The 17,876-nt window shown below is 41.8% G+C and overlaps 1 protein-coding gene across 8 annotated transcripts in view; it reads left to right on the forward strand.

The window, feature by feature from the left end:
* Positions 1-17,876, forward strand: part of ptprsa (protein tyrosine phosphatase receptor type Sa) — a 252,495-nt gene that overhangs the window by 217,680 nt on the left and 16,939 nt on the right. For all 8 annotated transcript variants that reach the window (XM_074667567.1, XM_074667570.1, XM_074667571.1 and 5 more), the window contains 5 exons: positions 5,877-5,974; positions 8,786-8,909; positions 11,484-11,659; positions 13,565-13,684; positions 17,531-17,685. In XM_074667567.1, coding sequence (XP_074523668.1) covers positions 5,877-5,974; positions 8,786-8,909; positions 11,484-11,659; positions 13,565-13,684; positions 17,531-17,685 — 673 coding nt within the window. The remainder of the gene's footprint in view (positions 1-5,876; positions 5,975-8,785; positions 8,910-11,483; positions 11,660-13,564; positions 13,685-17,530; positions 17,686-17,876) is intronic.

Consider the following 17,876-nt stretch of genomic DNA (forward strand, 5'->3'; position numbering starts at 1 on the left):
ATTATCTTCATTGGTGCCTGGGGTTTAATTGGCAAATGGGGCCAAAGTAATGAAGCAGCACGACTCAGTGGATATCTACTGTCTATCTCCTTCCAATAGCCCCCCCCCCCCCCCCCCCCCCACACACACACACACACACACACACACACACACACATTTGAACTACTCATTCTTCCTCTCTTTTTGCTTTCCTTTCCTTAATTTATCCTTTTTCTAAATCATGCCGTAAAAAAGACGGGAAAATATAACACAAATCTCACCTCAAAGCCATACTTTCACGCCAATCTTCAACATACCCTGCTGTGCAAGGTAATATGAATTCAAATCATAACCGCTCAGGCTAAAATAAAAAATGAAATCCCACTCCTTTAAATTAAAAGACAGGTGAACTGAGCTTCACACTGCATTTACTTTCCAACATATCTCTTATATATTTCTCAGCCTGTGTTTCATGCACATACACACACTTCTGTGTCTTCCCAGCGCTTCACACCCCCATATTCCTGTCAAAAGAAGTGACTTTAACATTTGAGCATTTAAAAATCAAACATTTTTCTCCAGACAGCATTGCACTCTTGCTACACCCACAGACACCAGCCAATCAGTCGCATGCATCAGCTCCCGACTTGTTTCTCCAGATTACAGCAGCGACTGCAACAACCATGCCCTCCTCCTCACAGCCAGCCCTGTTAAAACACACACGCACACACGGATGGCAGTCACTTACACATAAACATAATCAGACATGGTTGTACCTCCCTCCTGCTGTCTTGAATGACGTTCAGAGACAGAGGATCAGAGCACCCCCTGCTGAGTTTAATTAGTCATTGTCACAAATCAATTAGAGAGAGGGGGAGGTTCGATGTCTTCATTTCTTTGCAATCATTTGCTGCCACCAGCCTGATGTCTTCTCGCTTAAACGTCACTGCAGCTCAACCCAGGAACACTCGCTTTAGTAACTTTTAATTTACATGATTGAGCTAAAGCTGGTTTACTTCCTAATAATATACCTCTAAAGGAAGGAAGAAAAAATCATTTCAGACTCCTAACTGGAAATCAATGACTCACATGTTTTTTTACTCCATCAAAGAGGAAGGGTTTTTGGGCCACTCTGTCTTAGAACATACAATATTCACATAGCAAAAAAAAATGATTAGCCTTCATGATGTCACTCAAGTTTCCCAAAGAGACATTATGAAACCCAAAGCTATCAGTCAGGTTCTAAAAAATCAATACAACAGTACTACAGTAGCTTTCAGCTAATCTAGAAATGACAAACAGGTAGAGCTGGGGTGAAAGCCACAGAAACAGCTGCAACTCCATCACCTGTCGGTCAAACCAGCCCCAAGAGGACAGTTATGAAACTGCAGTTACCACACTTCTGCATCACCTTCACTTTTTAAGCTTTGAAAAACAAAAAAAGCAACTTTCATCAGTGAGGAAAACTTCTATTTCAGTCATTTCTTTCCTCTCAGTCTTCTGGAAGAAATTATCCATTTTCCATGGATCCAAGTTGCTATCTTAGGCGAATGGTATACTTTCTTATGACTGAGTGATCTCGTCATCTGATTTCAGCTTTCAGCCCCAGGAAAAATTGTATTTCCTTCTTTACTTGATGGGCAGGTTGGCAGCCTCCCATCACACTGCATCTCTTAGCCACATGTCCAGCTAGCGTTGTCACAGATGGCTTCTTTCCGCTTGAACAGCTGAGCAGACCTGAGTCTTTTTGGACACAGCATTGCTGGCTGTAACCTCAGAGGACTCCGGAGTAGATAAGAATTTTTGGCCGTCAGCACACTTCTCCGAGTTCGGACTCTCCCATCAGCTCTGGCTCCACAGATGTCAGCCAAGAATGTGGACACTTTTCCACACCTTTCATTTCTAATGCATCAGCACGGAGATGCAGACAAAGGGAACTTTCAGAGTTGGTTTTCAGCAGGAAACATAAGCTGTTTTTTTCTCTTTCGCTGTCTGATTTCTGTCAATGGGCCCTCCGAGCTGAAAGCAAAGGGACAGCAAATCAATTTTCTTACCCTTGATTTCTATGGCTTTTATATGAGGCTTGGCTAAAAAGCTTCCCTCGCTAACCAAGCACCTGAGGACGTCTGCTGAACATAAATAACCTAATTTATGTGTCTGGGTTGCTATATCTGCCATCCATGCCCTCCTGAACAAGGCCTGAAAGGGTTAACTGTTCTGTATTTACTGTACTCTTCCCTTTAGTTGTTTTTTTCTCTGCTTTTTATCATTTGGCACCTCTTTTCCTTTAACATAGCCTTTTATGTTGCAGTCCAGCCTTTTAAAACCATTCCCCTTATGTTTGCTGTTCTTTACAGATTCTGGTCTAAGCAGTCCTCAAAGTGAAGCAGATTTTGACTATGAAAGTTAGTCTCTATGCTTTTAGCATTTGCGCACAAGCTTCCTGATCTTTTTGTTTTGTTTTGTTTTCTTAAGCACTGCTTGCCTCCATTTACAAATACATAACTTGCATTTGTTTGTTTTTTCACATTATGCAGCAAAAATTTCAGCACTAATTAATTTGGTGTTAGTTTTCTATCAGTCTACTGGGCTGTTTTCCCTTTTTTCTTTAATTGGATGTCAGTCACTATATTCACATGGGCTGTTGGCTGTGCATTAATCCACCATGCATAAATAACCTGAGCGATCACGTCTGCTGATGTGGAGAAGGTTGAGAGCTGTTTTACTTTTACCGGAGTAGAATCTCTGTTATCTCTTTTCCTCTTCATCACTTCCTTGTTGTGGTTCCCCCCCTCTCCCTCCTTCCTCCTTCCTCCTCCTCCTGCACCACCACTGCTCCATTTCCATTTTGAAGTAACAGGGTCTTTTCTGTGCTCCGAGATAACGAGCAGAATTAATTAAAGCGGTGGCAAACAATGGCTCGACATTTGATCACCCTCTCTCGCTGCTCACTGCAAAAAAGAATCATTGGAGAGAAAAAACACAGTTTCTGGTTTTCCTCTTCCCCTTTATTCCCTCCTTTATTTCTTTGCATACCCACATGCAGACTTCTTTCCTTTTATATGGAAATATGTAACATCATAAACAGGCTTTTGGAGAGAAACTGCTTTAGCTTATCAAAAAGAATCATTATATTTCTCAGGCGCATCGACTGTGGATCGTGAGATTGGAAATGTGTAATTAGACGCTAGTTTGTTTTTCTGTGTTCATTGATCATGCTGTTGATTGCAGCAGGAAAAATGGAAGAGTGCGTACGTGGATGGGGGAAAAAGCCGTGGGTTGCTCTGAGGAGAGGGACGTGAGCTATGAAGGGATGAAGGGAATAACAGCAATTTGCCCTTGAGTGACTTTGCCGTAGTACGGGTTACAGGAAAGGCTCATTTTGAAAGTAAATCTTTTCTTTTCTTGGATGAACACAGCTATGTGCCGCGTCGAGTGTAAATGACAAAACGAATAAGAGGACGAATCAGGCGTGATAGACTCATTTGTCTTGAGAAGAAAACAAACTGGTTCTGCTGGAAAAAAGTGCACTGACAGAGAGAAATAGATGCACAAACAGATTGGATTATCTGTGAGGCTCATCTGAGTAAACATGGCAGCTTCCTGTTATTGGTTATTTCTGCAGGCTCCAGTAAAATATATCCAAATAAAACATTAAAATATTCAATTTTCTTCATACAAGTTTTCCAAAACATACCACTGAAGATCAGGGGAATAAACAAACAAAGTGTTGTGTATTGCTTCAGCCAATCCCACTGGCAGTGCATCATGCTTCATTTGGATTTTATATTAAACACTTTGGCCTGATATATCTCTCCAGAATATAGCAGGCACTTATATATGCAGACGGTAATGTGGGCAGTAAACATACACTGAAAGGAATTGATAGAGTTTGAGTACTTCAATAATTTACGCGTACACCCCCAGAAACACGCACAGTAAAACACACACAACCACACACACTCTTTGATCTCCTCTCTTGTTCTCTTAAAGAGAAGTGAGGGCGCCTCATCTGCATTCGGATTTACTGATTTATCTCGCTTTTGCTTCTGATACTTTCTCACAAGGCAAGTAAACTGAAACCAAATCTCATTTCCTTTTTTTTTTCTACTGAGCGCTCATCACAAGGCTTTTGATAGCGCCAAAAGTGATGAATGACTATTTAGATCTCAAACAGTACAGCATCTCTGGACTTCATCTGCTCAGTGAGAAGCCTCCTTTCCTGTTGCTTTGCAAGATTTCTTAAAGTTATATTAAACTGTTAAATACACAGACATTCAACACAGACCGTAAAAAAATTATTAGCAAATTTTGATTTAGCTGACATTTCCTCTGAAGTCTGAGTCACGGCATCTCGTCTCACATGTGCATCGTAATGTTTGTTAATCTTCGTGTAATTGACACTGCTGCATTGTTCTCCCAGTGTAAAATAAATTAGCATAACTAATGAAGACTGTCAACACAAAGAGTGAACTTCCTCTCCTAAGCGGCACAAAAGCAGCCAAAACACCAGTGACCCCCTTGACATTGTCAGGGTATTAGGCATTGTGGGTAAAGGAGAATTAAGGACGGTTAATGTGATTATGCTGATTTTGCACGGTTAATTAAGCCTGGGTAACTTTTCATCAACTTTTGACCCCAGCAAGAAAAGAGGCCTCTTGCTGCCAACATGAAAGTAACACCAGTCAACATGTAAGGATGGTGCCACAGTCGATGGCTGCTCCATATTGCATTACATGGCCTCAGCATTATGCTCCTAAATGGATTAGCAGCTGGAGTGCACAGCAGGGCTGATAATATTGTGGCAGCAGCACAATATTCAGTGAATATCGGAGTAAGCCAAAAGGAATTCCCACCCAACTGAGAAGATAGGGTTTTGTTTTGTTTTGATTGGGGATGCCTTGAGTTAAGAGGCAGTAGGATGGAGGGAATGCAGTTTTGTGGTTTTCTGGAGAGTTCAGGGGGAACTGGGGCAAATGTTTGCTGGGTTGAGGAAACCAGCAAATACAGGTTAGTAACTGCAGCTGGCTTTGCACCCACTGGCTGGAATGGAGCAGCTTACTCAACATCACTCACACCCCTATACCTCCTCACACTTCCTTTCCCATGAGCCCCCAGGTCAGGGCTCACTCCTCAGACCCTCTTTTTATGAAACAGTGTAACAGAGTGTAACAGAGCTGGACTAAGATCTAGCTTTTGCATCTTGAGTTCATTATGATGCGTGTTTTAGATGTGCTAAAGTTAAAACCATCTTTAATTAAAGACGTAATTCCAAAGCACAGATTGTTCTTCTGTTTTCTTTTCTCTTTTGTTGAAAGCAGCCATGCTTAAAGCAAATATTACTTTTGATGTATGAGGCTTTTTGACAATCTAAGCATTTTACTGATCAAGAACACAAAGTGCTGCTGTTTTATGTGTGTGATTTCACCATCAAAACATTACATGTTACAGCTTGCGCTGTTTTAACTAATTTTCCAAGCTATTTAAAAAATGTACGCCTCTTTATGTTTGAGACACAATTCAAGATTTTTCCTCCTTTCTTCCAATCATCATCAGCTTTATTGGTGCGCTGTGATTTGTAGACTTTTTGAGCCCTTGCTCCCAACATTATTCGTTCCTTTTCGACAATCTTTGCTGTTTTTTGAGCTCTGGCCTGGTTTAATCAAATGTCTATAACACCACCAGTCAATACATAATTACTGCGTGTGACATTCACCATGTTCTGCACAAGCTTCCTCACCACTAAAACACAACCTCCATCGTTTTGTAAGCAACAAATCCTCACCCTGAAATGAGAGATTTTAAATGTCATGCTCGTATGAATCCGTTGTACTGACGGCCTCTCTTTCTGTTTTTCCCCCCTTGTTGAATTTCTGTCCTGATTTCTTGGCGTGCAGGTATGATGAATCATCCTCCCATCCCTATCTCTGAGCTGGCTGAACACACTGAGCTTCTCAAGGCCAATGACAACTTGAAGCTCTCCCAGGAGTATGAGGTGAGTGGGCCAAAAGTTCAAAGGTCAGAGTTTCTTGTGAGTATTGATTTCTGTCTGTTTGTGTTTTCATTGGGAGAGTATACGAGCGTCCCCTCTTTCCCTGAGGGAAATAACTGCTTCTCTTCTTTTTCCACTTCTTTTTATGTCTCAGCATGTTGACTGTACCTTAGCTGGGGATGCTTTAGCAGCCATAAATTGGATTGTTCCTCGTCACTTATTTCCTCTGATGTATTTGTAGCCCAAACATAGCATAGGAAGAGGGTTGTCTTTTTCAATTAAATAAAATTTCCCATGGTGAGACTCTGCAACTCCTGAACTCCCAAATGCAATTTCTTTTGAGTTTTTGAAAAATAACACAATCAATTTACTATAATGCATCCAGGAAACCAAGTTTCAGTTCAGTTAGCTGCTGCAGATTAAAACATATCATTTTAGCCATCCTTTAACTATCTGCTCATGAGAAATGTATTTAATTTGAGTTTCTGATCATTTCATCAAAAAATGAATACTACTCTGCCTTTACCTGAGCTGAACCCAAAATTTAAATACTTAAGCTGTCTACAACAATTCCTTAAGAAAACTCAGTAAACTTAACGACTCAACGAGAGGATAAAAAGTGTTGAAAAGTTCTCCACACACACCAATAAACTAAAAGCTAAGAGGTTTTTCCAAAATGGAGTTATAGTTGTGGGCACCCAAGGCTCCTTTAATGTCTTTTTAGGGAAAAGCAAACTTGCATTGAGGCTCTAACTCAGCCTGTGTGTGTATATGTGTGTGTGTGTGCAGAGTGGAAGCTGAGCTGTCTGGGCTCTGAGACCGTGGCGGTTATAAATGACACTAGAGTTGATTAGAAATCAGGAGTGCTGAATCAGCTCTCGTTTGCATACAAGCAATATCCCCTCCTCGCCATCCCTAAATCACTGCGCCTGTCGCCTCGCTGCACGCCAGGCTAGCGCAGGAAGCAGGTACGCCAGCATAGATTGCTGTCATCATGCCTGCCGGGGAATGTTGGTGGATAATGACTTCTCATAGCCATCCAGTATTTCTTTGGTATCTATTATTCATAAATCCACATCCGGGCTGTGTACCAAATGGACAAGCTCGCTCCATTCGGGGAAAAAAAAAAAAGAGACGTGATGCCAAAGTTGACGCTCTGCTACAACTACAACTTCTAATTACTTGGCTTTGAGAGGGAGCACCAAACCGCCTGCTTGTCTCTTCTCCCATTCCGACTTTTTTCACTCTTTCCCTCACTCAGTACCCCTGCCCCCTTCACACAGCAACCCCCAGGAAAAATAAATGACCAAATTAAATAGAGAAGTGTAATTTTAATTTTGTTATTTTCTTGATGAATGGCTGCTCGTCCGGGCGCCCTGCCTTGCCAAGCGCAGCTCCACGGGGCTTTGACTGATTGGTTTTTAGCCAGGCGGGATGTGAGGGAGGAGGAGGAGAAAAAATGGAGAGAAGAGGGAAGGAGAGGAGAGAAAGACATGAGGTAAGGGAGGTTTGGTTAATGATGAGGAGTCAGCGAGGGGGAGAGGGAGAAAGCGGGCTATCTCTGCTGGAGAGCAAAGATGAAGAGGAGATAATCTGACGTACAAACGGCAATGAAAAGGCAGCTGCAGTTTCAGCAGACGGTACTGAAGCATTAGAGTTTATCTATCTACTGTCAGGCAGTTAGCGGCCATGCTCTGCAAAGAATAACCTCTTGACAAGAGCTGTCTTTCTTCTTCAAACATGTCATCATGGATCTCAAGGAAGAGGAGAAACTCCAGTTTGAGAAATATTGTTTAATCATCTTCTAAATTATTTTTAGATGCAGTTATTCCTCTATATTAAGCACTGGATGTCTGCCACACTCAATTCCAACATCTAATTTATGAAACAATTTAGGCTGCACAGATGTGCTCTTCAATTCTTAAATTGGGAACATTTTTCAGGGAATTGACCGCAATTTTTCTGAGTTCACACACGCACACACACAAGCACACACATTTAGTGAGCCTCAAGGTGGGCTAAGAAAGAAAAGGGGAAATAGCAGGAGGGTGACTGCTCGAGAGGGGGTATAAACATCAGAGAAGAGACCGTAGATGGAGGAGGAGATAGAAAAGGGAGATAGTGTGGGTAGAAAAAAAAAGTGGAAGACTTTGAAGATACAGATAAGGACAACAGGGACAAAAAGAGAGATGGAGATGAGAGTGTAAATAGAGGGAGAGGAGCAGCGGTGGAAAACAGAGGGAAGCTCTAATTGCTGTCATGATTGCGTGGAAACTGTTGGATCAGGTTTCCAGTTGGACTTCATTCAGCTCGAGTTTCTCTCAAGTCCCACACTCTCGGAGCAGGAGTCCCTTCTGCAAATATCAATCGAGCTTCCTTCCACACACCAACAGAGCACCTAAACCATACGAGCAAACAGAGAGTGGTAATGGAAAATGTATTTATACTGACAGGGGAGGATAAAATGTGTGTGGAATTATTGGATTTAAAGAGGTGGCTGGATTTGTCATTTCTCCATCCATACCTATTCCTCTGGGAGGGAGCCACTGCATTCATCTGCATTGGTATTTATCATTATACATCCACAGCATTAGGGATCTGATAAAATGCTCCGTGCAGCTGGTGTGTATCTGAAGCTGATTTTCATGATAGCATGTTTGCTTTTCTTCAGGGAAATCACCCTCACAATCTTGCCCCATCTCCCCCTCTTCTTTCTATGATAGCATTCAGCTGCTATTGTTTTTGCTACTCTAATTTTGTCTCTGCATGTTCTGCTTGTCTCTCCTCCCCCTTCTCCCCCTTCTCCACCACCAGTCCATTGATCCAGGCCAACAGTTCACCTGGGAGCACTCCAACCTGGAGGTGAATAAACCCAAGAACCGTTATGCGAACGTCATCGCCTATGACCACTCCCGCGTCATCCTGGCTCCCATTGAGGGTAAGGTTCACCCGATCCTGCACCCACACTACTTCAGAGATGAGCTCAGCTCTTTGCAGATCATTTGGGAAATCCTCATAATTACAGAGTCAATTTAAGTAATTAGGAATTTGTAGTAGATAGACGGACACGAGACCAGATGGGACCAGACAGTGAAGATTAAACTGTGCAGAACACAGTTTATTACCATCACAAACTGTTCTGTAAGATAGAAAGAGTGTGAATAGGATTGTAGGAGCTCCTGTAAGAAAATAGAGGTCAGCAAAAAGAAATCAGTAAGACAAATTCACTAGATTCTGTTAGATTAATATTATGTTAAGACCACTTGCATGAGAAAAAAAAGAAAAATGGTTTAAAATTATTTATGGTGTGTGCAGTTCAGCTTCAGTTCAGTAGGAAATTTATTAAACAAAACTACATTTTGTTTGAGGCTAAAAGGAGGTTTTGTCTCAGCACAACTTGGTCCCCAACACCTAAGCACTTTAAAGAATCATACTGTTCATTCTGCGAGGTTAGACAAGGACTTGTTTCAGCTCCTCCTCAGAGCTGGCATAGGGAGTGACCCAGAAATTTAACCAGTGTTTTCACCATCCTATTTGTCTCATGAGATCTGCCCCGCTCCCATGACTTCCCTCTAACTGCCCACAGACACACTACTGAGGAAAAACTCTTCCTCTCACTCCCAAATCTCAAGGGACATTGTCAGAGGTAGTCACCCTTCACCGCTGACATTGTTCTGGCATTGCATCACCAGAAAGAGCTCCAGACTCCTCCTCGCAGTCGTGCCAAACACGCTACTTGCTCTGCAGTGGTTCTCTCCTTTTGTGTGAGCTGAACGCTGCGACGAGATTTTCCACATCTCGCAGAAGTCGGGAGCAATTTGAGGGTGTGAAAACACGCATAACAAAATTATCCCTGGGAAAAAATGCCTCGTCCATAAATACATAAATTAATCAAGGCTGAAATTTCTATTTTACACTGCAGTGATTTTGCCATTAGTCGCAGCAGTAGAACAATCCATGCACGCCGCCATTCTCTGTTCATTTAGCTATGACTAAAGCCAAGGCGCCACATTGGGATTGTGCGACGTGGTATCCGTTTTAATGACATTTGCCCCTTTTTTCTCTTTTCGTTTCTTTCATTCAGCAAAATTTCATTCTTCCCTTTGCTCTACATCCTCCTCCTCTCTCTTGCTGCCCCTCTGTCTTATTCTTCCTCTCCATCCTGCTTGTTGTCCTCACTGTGTCTCTGTACTTAAATTAGCCCAGTGGAGTGTTTCATTGTTTGTCGCTTGAGTGCGTAGATGTCAGTCAGAGAGACGTGACTCTCCGACACAAACGACACCACGCGGGAGTCTCTTTTCAGCCAACAGGATGGTAAAAGTTGGTTAAATGTAGTCGGGTGATTCTCTTATCACTCTCACGTCCTTGATGCTCGACAAAAACTCTTACCTCTCGATTCATTGAGTTTGCTGTCACAACATTTTTGCTTAAATGCTTTTTTTATGGGAAGAACTTGAGATCCCTTAAGATTCTGCAAAGAGCTTGGTTCCCCCTGTTTCTCTTGAATCACATCTTCTGTTTTATTTTTCCATCACATGATGATGACATTCTGGCTTGTTTGATAGTTACACAACTTTGTGCACTTGATATCATAAGCATTCCTGACGAAGCCTTGCAGAAGGGGAAAAAAAAAATCAACTTTGAAGCGTTCACTTACTTCTGCAGACACTTTAAAGGCTGCAGCAGAATACTTTGATAGTTACATGCAGTCAGAGAAGGAAAGATTTTCACTCAGAGCTCACTACTGTTCACACAACATCTTTGCATTAAAACATTGCCTGTGCACATTTGTCCAGCCAGAAATATGGAGAGGATTCACTGCAGAAAGATTTAGTGGAGGCCGGTGTGCAGCAGAGCATGATCGAAGGCTGAGAGGGATGTTAGCCGGATCTACCTCCAGGCTGTTATGGCTGAGCAGCTGATTTATCCAATCCATGTGGTGGTAGATCTGATGTAGCCTGCTAAAACGTATCTACAGAAGCTTCAAGCAGAACCAGGAATATATAAAAAAAAAAAAAAAACAGAGAAAGAGGAGGTAGAGGAGGGTGTCAGAGTGAGCAAGTTGCTGCATAGGTTTTTTTTTTCTACATCAGCAGAGTTGTCTCTATCAGAGCTGTGATTTTTTTCCCCAGAATATTGTCACAAAAGAAATTATTTCTAAATCTTTTTCACAAGAATAAAAAAATAAACATTCAAATGTCCCAAGGGCTGACTTGGAGTCGCTTCTCTCCGGACAGTGCCAGCATTTTTCACTGTTATCATCCAATTTTCACTCAGTTCAACAATAAGAGGTGTGAGAACTTATTACGTAAGTAATTCACTTGTTTCTCAGTCTCATACTTACACCTTCATTGATTAGGAAACAAGGTCAGTGTGTGTGAGAGCTGAGAATTATCAAGGCAGATGGAGCTAAACAAGAGGGTGAAAACAGGGAGTTAAGTTATACAATGGAGAATTTAGAGGGGAACAACAGTTTGCTGCTTCTAACTTCAGTGTTTACATTTTTTTTCAGGTATCACAGGTAGTGACTACATCAATGCCAACTACATCGATGGCTACAGGAAGCAGAATGCCTACATCGCCACACAGGGTCCTCTACCAGAGACGTTCGGGGACTTCTGGAGGATGGTGTGGGAGCAGAGAGCGGCCACCGTGGTGATGATGACCAGGCTGGAGGAGAAATCCAGAGTGAGACTTATTGACACTTTTATACATTTTACCCCCCCAAAAATCTAAGAACCAGCAAAAAAAGTGACTAAAACAAGATACTGAAGTAGCACAGCTTTATGTTGATAGATAGCGTCCATGTTAGAGTAGAAATGTGAATGTGTGGTGGAGGCAGTAGGGGATGTGATAAAACAAAGTTAACTCAAAGACTACCTGTGCACATCAGATAAGTTTGGCTGCACATCCTCTGGGACTCTCTCCACAAATGCGACTCTGTTTTCTCACCTTGTTTGCAGTGAAAATGGCAAGCTGTTGCCTGTTCCCGAAGCTCTCAGAGCTTAGCTAGTTGAAGCACTCACAGTATACAGTTTAGAAAAGCTAAAATAAAATTTTAAGCAACAAAGCACCACAGAGTTTTTGCAGTACCTGTGACCAGTCCTCCCACAACCATCTGCTGATAGTGGAAGTTGAAGAGAAGTGCAGAAAGGGGACGGTAGCTTAGTAACAGATGGAGGAAAGAGATGTCAGGGTGTGATCACACTCCTTAACTTTTATTTTTTCTGTCTTTCTCAAACATTATTATCCATTGGGAAGTTGCCATGAGAATTTTCAGGATATACACTGTTTGGAAAGTCTAAGCTTTGTCCCCCTTAGATGAAAAGAAACTTTTTCTTTTGTTTCAACTCTTCTGAGTTTTGCAAGTGTTGTCCTCAATGAACAACAGGCAAAGATCTGAGTAGGTTTCAAAGTATGAGGGGACCAGCAACCGCAGACTCAGATTAAAGATTGAAAATGCGTTGGCAGATAGAGGAAAAAAACCTGCTCTGCTCAGAAAGTCTCTTAAGTGTTTAACACAGTGGCAGCTAACCGTTACATAACCAAATTTCCTGTTGCATGACCCCTTTTATTCCTAAATTATCAGCTGAAAATGAAATCAAACCAAATTGCATACGAAAGGATCTGTATTTCTTCTGTTAAGAAGTGGATCGTCAAGATGTCAAAAAGCCAACTGCGATGTTTCATCTTGTCAGCTCCAACCTGTGTCAACATCAGGCTCACTCACCCCAGGTGTCTCCGCTCATTTCCCCTCCCTCTGTCCGTTTTCAGCTGTTTACCTTTCCTCCACACTGACATGCGCGTTCCGCTCCTGTCAAACGTGATCAGGATTAGCGGGCGGGGGAACTTGAGTGTCAGCTCGAAGCAGGAAGTGGGAGAGAAAGCTTGAGAGCAGCTCGTCTCTCTCACTGACTGTCACGTCTCATCTGATGTCCACTGGCGCGTCACAGCCCATATTGAATGAATCTTTATTAAGTGGGCTGACTGAGGAGAGCTGTGGGCAAGCAGGTGCTCAGTTTTCAGATATCAGGTTGAAATGCTGGACAGAAAACCTCAAGAATAAACAGATATTTTTCAAGAAATGGAATACCGCTCTTTCTTACATTTAAATAATTTGTGCGTTTTTTTAATCATGCGATTATCATGCCCCCTTAAATGCCAAAGTTCTGGAAATTGATGGCCAAAATTCACCAGATTTATCTGCAGTGTGTCTGCGTTTGGTTACGGGAAATGGATCAAACAGGTTTCGTTCATATTAATGTGTCAATTTGCACAGGATCCGCTCTGTTGCAGTGTGTCCACGTGGCTGGTCCGTCGTGTTACAGGTAATACGCAGCCATCCTATTTTTGACGGACGCAGAGCTGTGACGCATAAATTCAGTGTAGGGAAGATTGAGCGGGACAGGAAGTCATTACCAGAAACTACCTAAAAACACCCAGTGACTTTCAAAATAAAACAATCCAACTCATATTTAGCTTAACTACAACAACAAACGGACATAATTAGCAGGGCCAGACCATGAAATCCATGAAATCAAATCGGATCCTTCTTTTAGGTGATTAATATTCATCTCTTTCTCTCTATTCCAGATTAAGTGTGACCAGTACTGGCCCAGTCGTGGCACAGAAACTTACGGGATGACCCAAGTGACCCTGCTGGACACCATAGAGTTGGCCACTTTCTGCGTGCGCACTTTCTCGTTGCATAAGGTAAGACTATATATACAGATGACAGAGACAGACGCACTCACAGAAAACACCATAAAACTTGTCCATATTTCAGTCCATGTGAAGGAAAATGCACGTTAGACTCTTTGTCCGTGTCGTCCTTCCAGTCAGCTCCTTTTTCCTCCTTCAGATCGCTCTCTTCAATAGATCATCTGTTTATGCACATCTGCCAAATTGGAGCACTTAGGTAAAGTGAGCAGAAGAGAAACTCAATATGCATAATTGGCAGACCGCTCTCATGCTCCTGTGCACACACACAAACACACACACATACACACACAGAAACAACACATTTAAATACTGAGACACACAGGCACACTTGTTCTTGTGAGGATGGATTTGCTCATGTAAGCTTGCACACTCATATGCACACGAGTATGAAAGATGGCAGGAAAAATGCACATCTAATGCAGATTTGTGAATTTACATAAATGAATATGACGCCACATGGATTCACACCTGCAGACATGAATAACGCACATTAAACACATGATTGCACATGTACAGGGGAAAAAAAAATGAAGAAAGAAGGAAACCCTTCTTCAGCATCCACGGGCAAACACGCCGTCACTCACAGTCTCACACATCTCTTGGCCTTGCAGCAGTCTCATTGAAGATCTGTGAAGAGAAACATAGCATAAAGAAGCTGACATTTCCAGAATTTCCTTCCTCACAAGATAGCACCAAGCTTATGTCACATCTGACTTTAGAGCAGGAGAGTCAACAGAAAATGAGCTCCACGGCAGATCGGGGATGGTGGTGAAGATATGAGCAGCAGAGGTGATTTGAAGCTGGCTGGTTTACAGCCTGCTCCATTTGCATTCTGCAGCTCTCAGGCTCAAACCTGCCCAAATGATTCTTCTTCTATCTCCCTTCCTCCTTCTTTAACTGCAGCCATAGCTGTGATTTCTCACTGAGCTTTTTTCATTTTATATCTCCTAGAAATAATATTTCTTGGATTCCTGTGAAGCAGCAGAGGCTGGCAGTAGGCGCACAAATATATATACACACAGTGCATCTACAAAGCAGCCACCTTGCTACCTATCCATATGCATGTGTGTCCTGCAGTGATGCGTAATTGTCAGCTGATAAACCTTAAACATGTAAAAATAAAAAAGGAAATTTTAAGAAAGCCAGAAGTGAAGCACCTATACATCCGTGTAGCCTGTTTTATCTGCAGATACAAGAAAATGTCCAAAGAGAGAAAAAAAAGGGGAAGTGAGATTTAGGTCAGTTTGCTTTTAATTACCACACTCATTTATTCATTTATTCAGCAAGGAAAAAAAATCTCTCTGTCAGGGAAGCAGAAGTACTGCATTGATATGCAAACAGTAGCTCCATTAGAGGATCTTCTGAGCAGAGAGGACAGAAAGATGCGAGGGAGATTTTTTTTCTCCCCGTCTTCTTATCCTTTGCAAAAATCTTCCTCTGGATCCCAGCTTGTGTCTCTGATGCGTCAAGAGTTGAGTTTGAGGCGGGAGCTGACAGACGGCGGTGTAATGTGGGTGTTAGCTGCCTGTATCTGAATGATCTAAGCAGGAATGACGCGTCAGACCGAGGGTATAATACCTGCACTGCTCTGTAAAGAAGTGCTCATACTTCGTTTATTATAACGAGTCCATCTGATCAGCTCTGTATGTGTGAAATTGTTCCCCAAAGGGAAATTACACCCTCTTTGGCGATGCTGCACGAAACATCTATTTTTAGTGAAAACGTTTGTCCTCTTTGAAGATGGCTACACAAAGAAGGTGTCTTTTTATCTTTAGAAAGCACAGAGGTAGATGGGTGCTTCCATTCAATTTTCAAAATGTTACCCCCTCCAAAAATATCCAGAACATGGTTATTGGCATGTGAATCCGTTCTACAAATCAGTGTGTTGGGAAAGTTTCCAAACAAAACACTGCTGCCTACACCTGAAAGTTTGTTTTTCTACTCAGAGGAAATTTATTCTTTAGGCTTCTGTAATTTTATCTGAAATTAACTGTAATGCCTTTTTAAATAAGACACATAAGCAACAACGCTGTTTCTGTATGTGGATTTTTAATGCCTGTAACCTCCATGAGGAGTGCCATGTCAAAGTAAATGATAAACAGCATGCTGGAGAATTGGCCTATTGCTACTTTTGCAAGAAAGCAGGATGAGATATTAATTTAGAAAACGTTTTTTTCAACATGTAAAAGGACAAGAGCAGCAAAGAGTTGATGCACATAATGCACATTCCTCACCAGAGCTTTCAGGAGATTGTCATAGGGATGCACCGATGCTGACCGGTGGTATCGGTTATCGGTGTATCAGCGCCCCTCAAGGCTTGATCGGTATCTGTGGGAAGAGATCCACCAGTTAGGGCTGGGCGATTATGGTAAAAATAAGAATCCCGATTATTTTAAGTGATATTGAAATCACAATTAATATACACAATTATTCATTTATTCAAAAACTTCAGTACTGATTTAAACACAACTTTAAAGAACCAGCAAGTGGCACATACAGTATTATTGATACACATAAGTCACACACACTCGCTGTGGCTGCACATGGAACACAGAAGAGCTATGAAGCACAGGAACTTGCATACATCTACACTGTGTGGCATATTAATTGTTTTTCTTCGATTATATTGTTTTTATGATTGTCAGATGGCAAAATTGAAATCACGATTAAAATCCAATTAATTGTCCAGCCCTTCCATCAGTGCTCTTTGCGTCTTGATTTTGCATGCTGCCTCTGAATCACTTTCTTTGTTTTTTGCTACATTATCAGTCAACAGGGTACAAAAGTTTAAATTTGAAAAGAACTTGTGTACGTTCTGAAGAGTTGTTTTGATGGTAAACATTTGAATCTTTCATAGTTTAAATAAATATTAACTTCAGTAATTCCATGTATTCATTTTTTGACTCTTACCGAAAATTTTACCAGTCTTATCCAGCAGTAGGGCATGCAGGTTATTTTTTAACACTGATATTGGACTGGTATAAGTATCGGTATCGGGACCAGAAAAGTTAGATGGGAGAATCCCTAATTGTCCTGGAAATAATGTTAAGTAATAATGTAAAGGCCTGATCCTAACGTCAACCAAAAAACTCAGGAGTGGTTACACTTTCAAACACTCCTGAGAAAAACTTAAATTCCCATCACCTTTGGCACCCCCTGTGGACAGAGCAGTGACAATAACTGCTTTGTTGATCTTACCCTGTACATGTTTCAAGAGTGGGTAGTGTGCTTTTTTAAGGCCTTGAACTTGTAGTAGCTTTATGTGATTTACAGCTCGAAAAAAAATTATAATAATTTCAGCCTCCGTCTGAAACCCCTGAGCAGAGCTCAGCCTGAATGTTTGAGTCCTTCACCTACAATGTATCATGAATCAGCTATGAGATCCTTATGCAATGACCTCACTATTTCAGCAAGTCTCGTGAAGATCTCATACGTACACATGTATTCAGGGATTTCCACAACATATATGAAGCGTATTGTTTACTGTAAATCTTTAGAAAAATCTGCTGCGTGTCATAACTCACTTCGTCACCTGGCAGAAGTGATACAGCAGGAACAATGCTTTGTTGATTCTTGCTAATGATGGTTTTGCTGGTTTTTTGTAGGTCACATCAGTCTTGATTTAAATCTGTTTCAGTCCAAAACTCTTCACAGGAGGTTTTAAGCGTTTGTCAAACAAAACCACTGGAGTGCCTGAGACAGAGCTCCTTGTCCACACACACACCATTCTGTTATGGTTTTTGTCTTGTTTTGACACAAACACAACCAGCTGGGCATTCCCTGAAGTAACAACAGTTCCTATTCAATATTTAACCCGCCCGTTTCTTTGCTTTCCAGAACGGGTCCAGTGAGAAGCGGGAGGTTCGTCAGTTCCAGTTCACAGCATGGCCGGATCATGGTGTACCAGAATACCCAACCCCCTTCCTGGCTTTCCTGCGTAGGGTGAAGACCTGCAATCCGCCTGATGCTGGACCCATCATCGCCCACTGCAGGTCAGGATTTAGAGCTGGTTTGATTTCTCGTTTTTAGTGTTTTTAAAGTTTGATGTAACAGGAATGTCTGGCCTGAGTGGAAAACTTTTATGTGTCCCTGTGGTGAGCTGGATGCTTCTCTGGCATGATCCCAGAACTAAAATAAAGCCTAACTCCCCATATGGAGAAGCTATCCCTGTTTTATTTCTGTC

Source organism: Halichoeres trimaculatus, unplaced genomic scaffold (assembly GCF_033239565.1).
Source record: "Halichoeres trimaculatus isolate MK-OKI-2021-1 unplaced genomic scaffold, fHalTri1.1 fHalTri1_scaffold_4, whole genome shotgun sequence".
Taxonomy (NCBI): domain Eukaryota; kingdom Metazoa; phylum Chordata; class Actinopteri; order Labriformes; family Labridae; genus Halichoeres; species Halichoeres trimaculatus.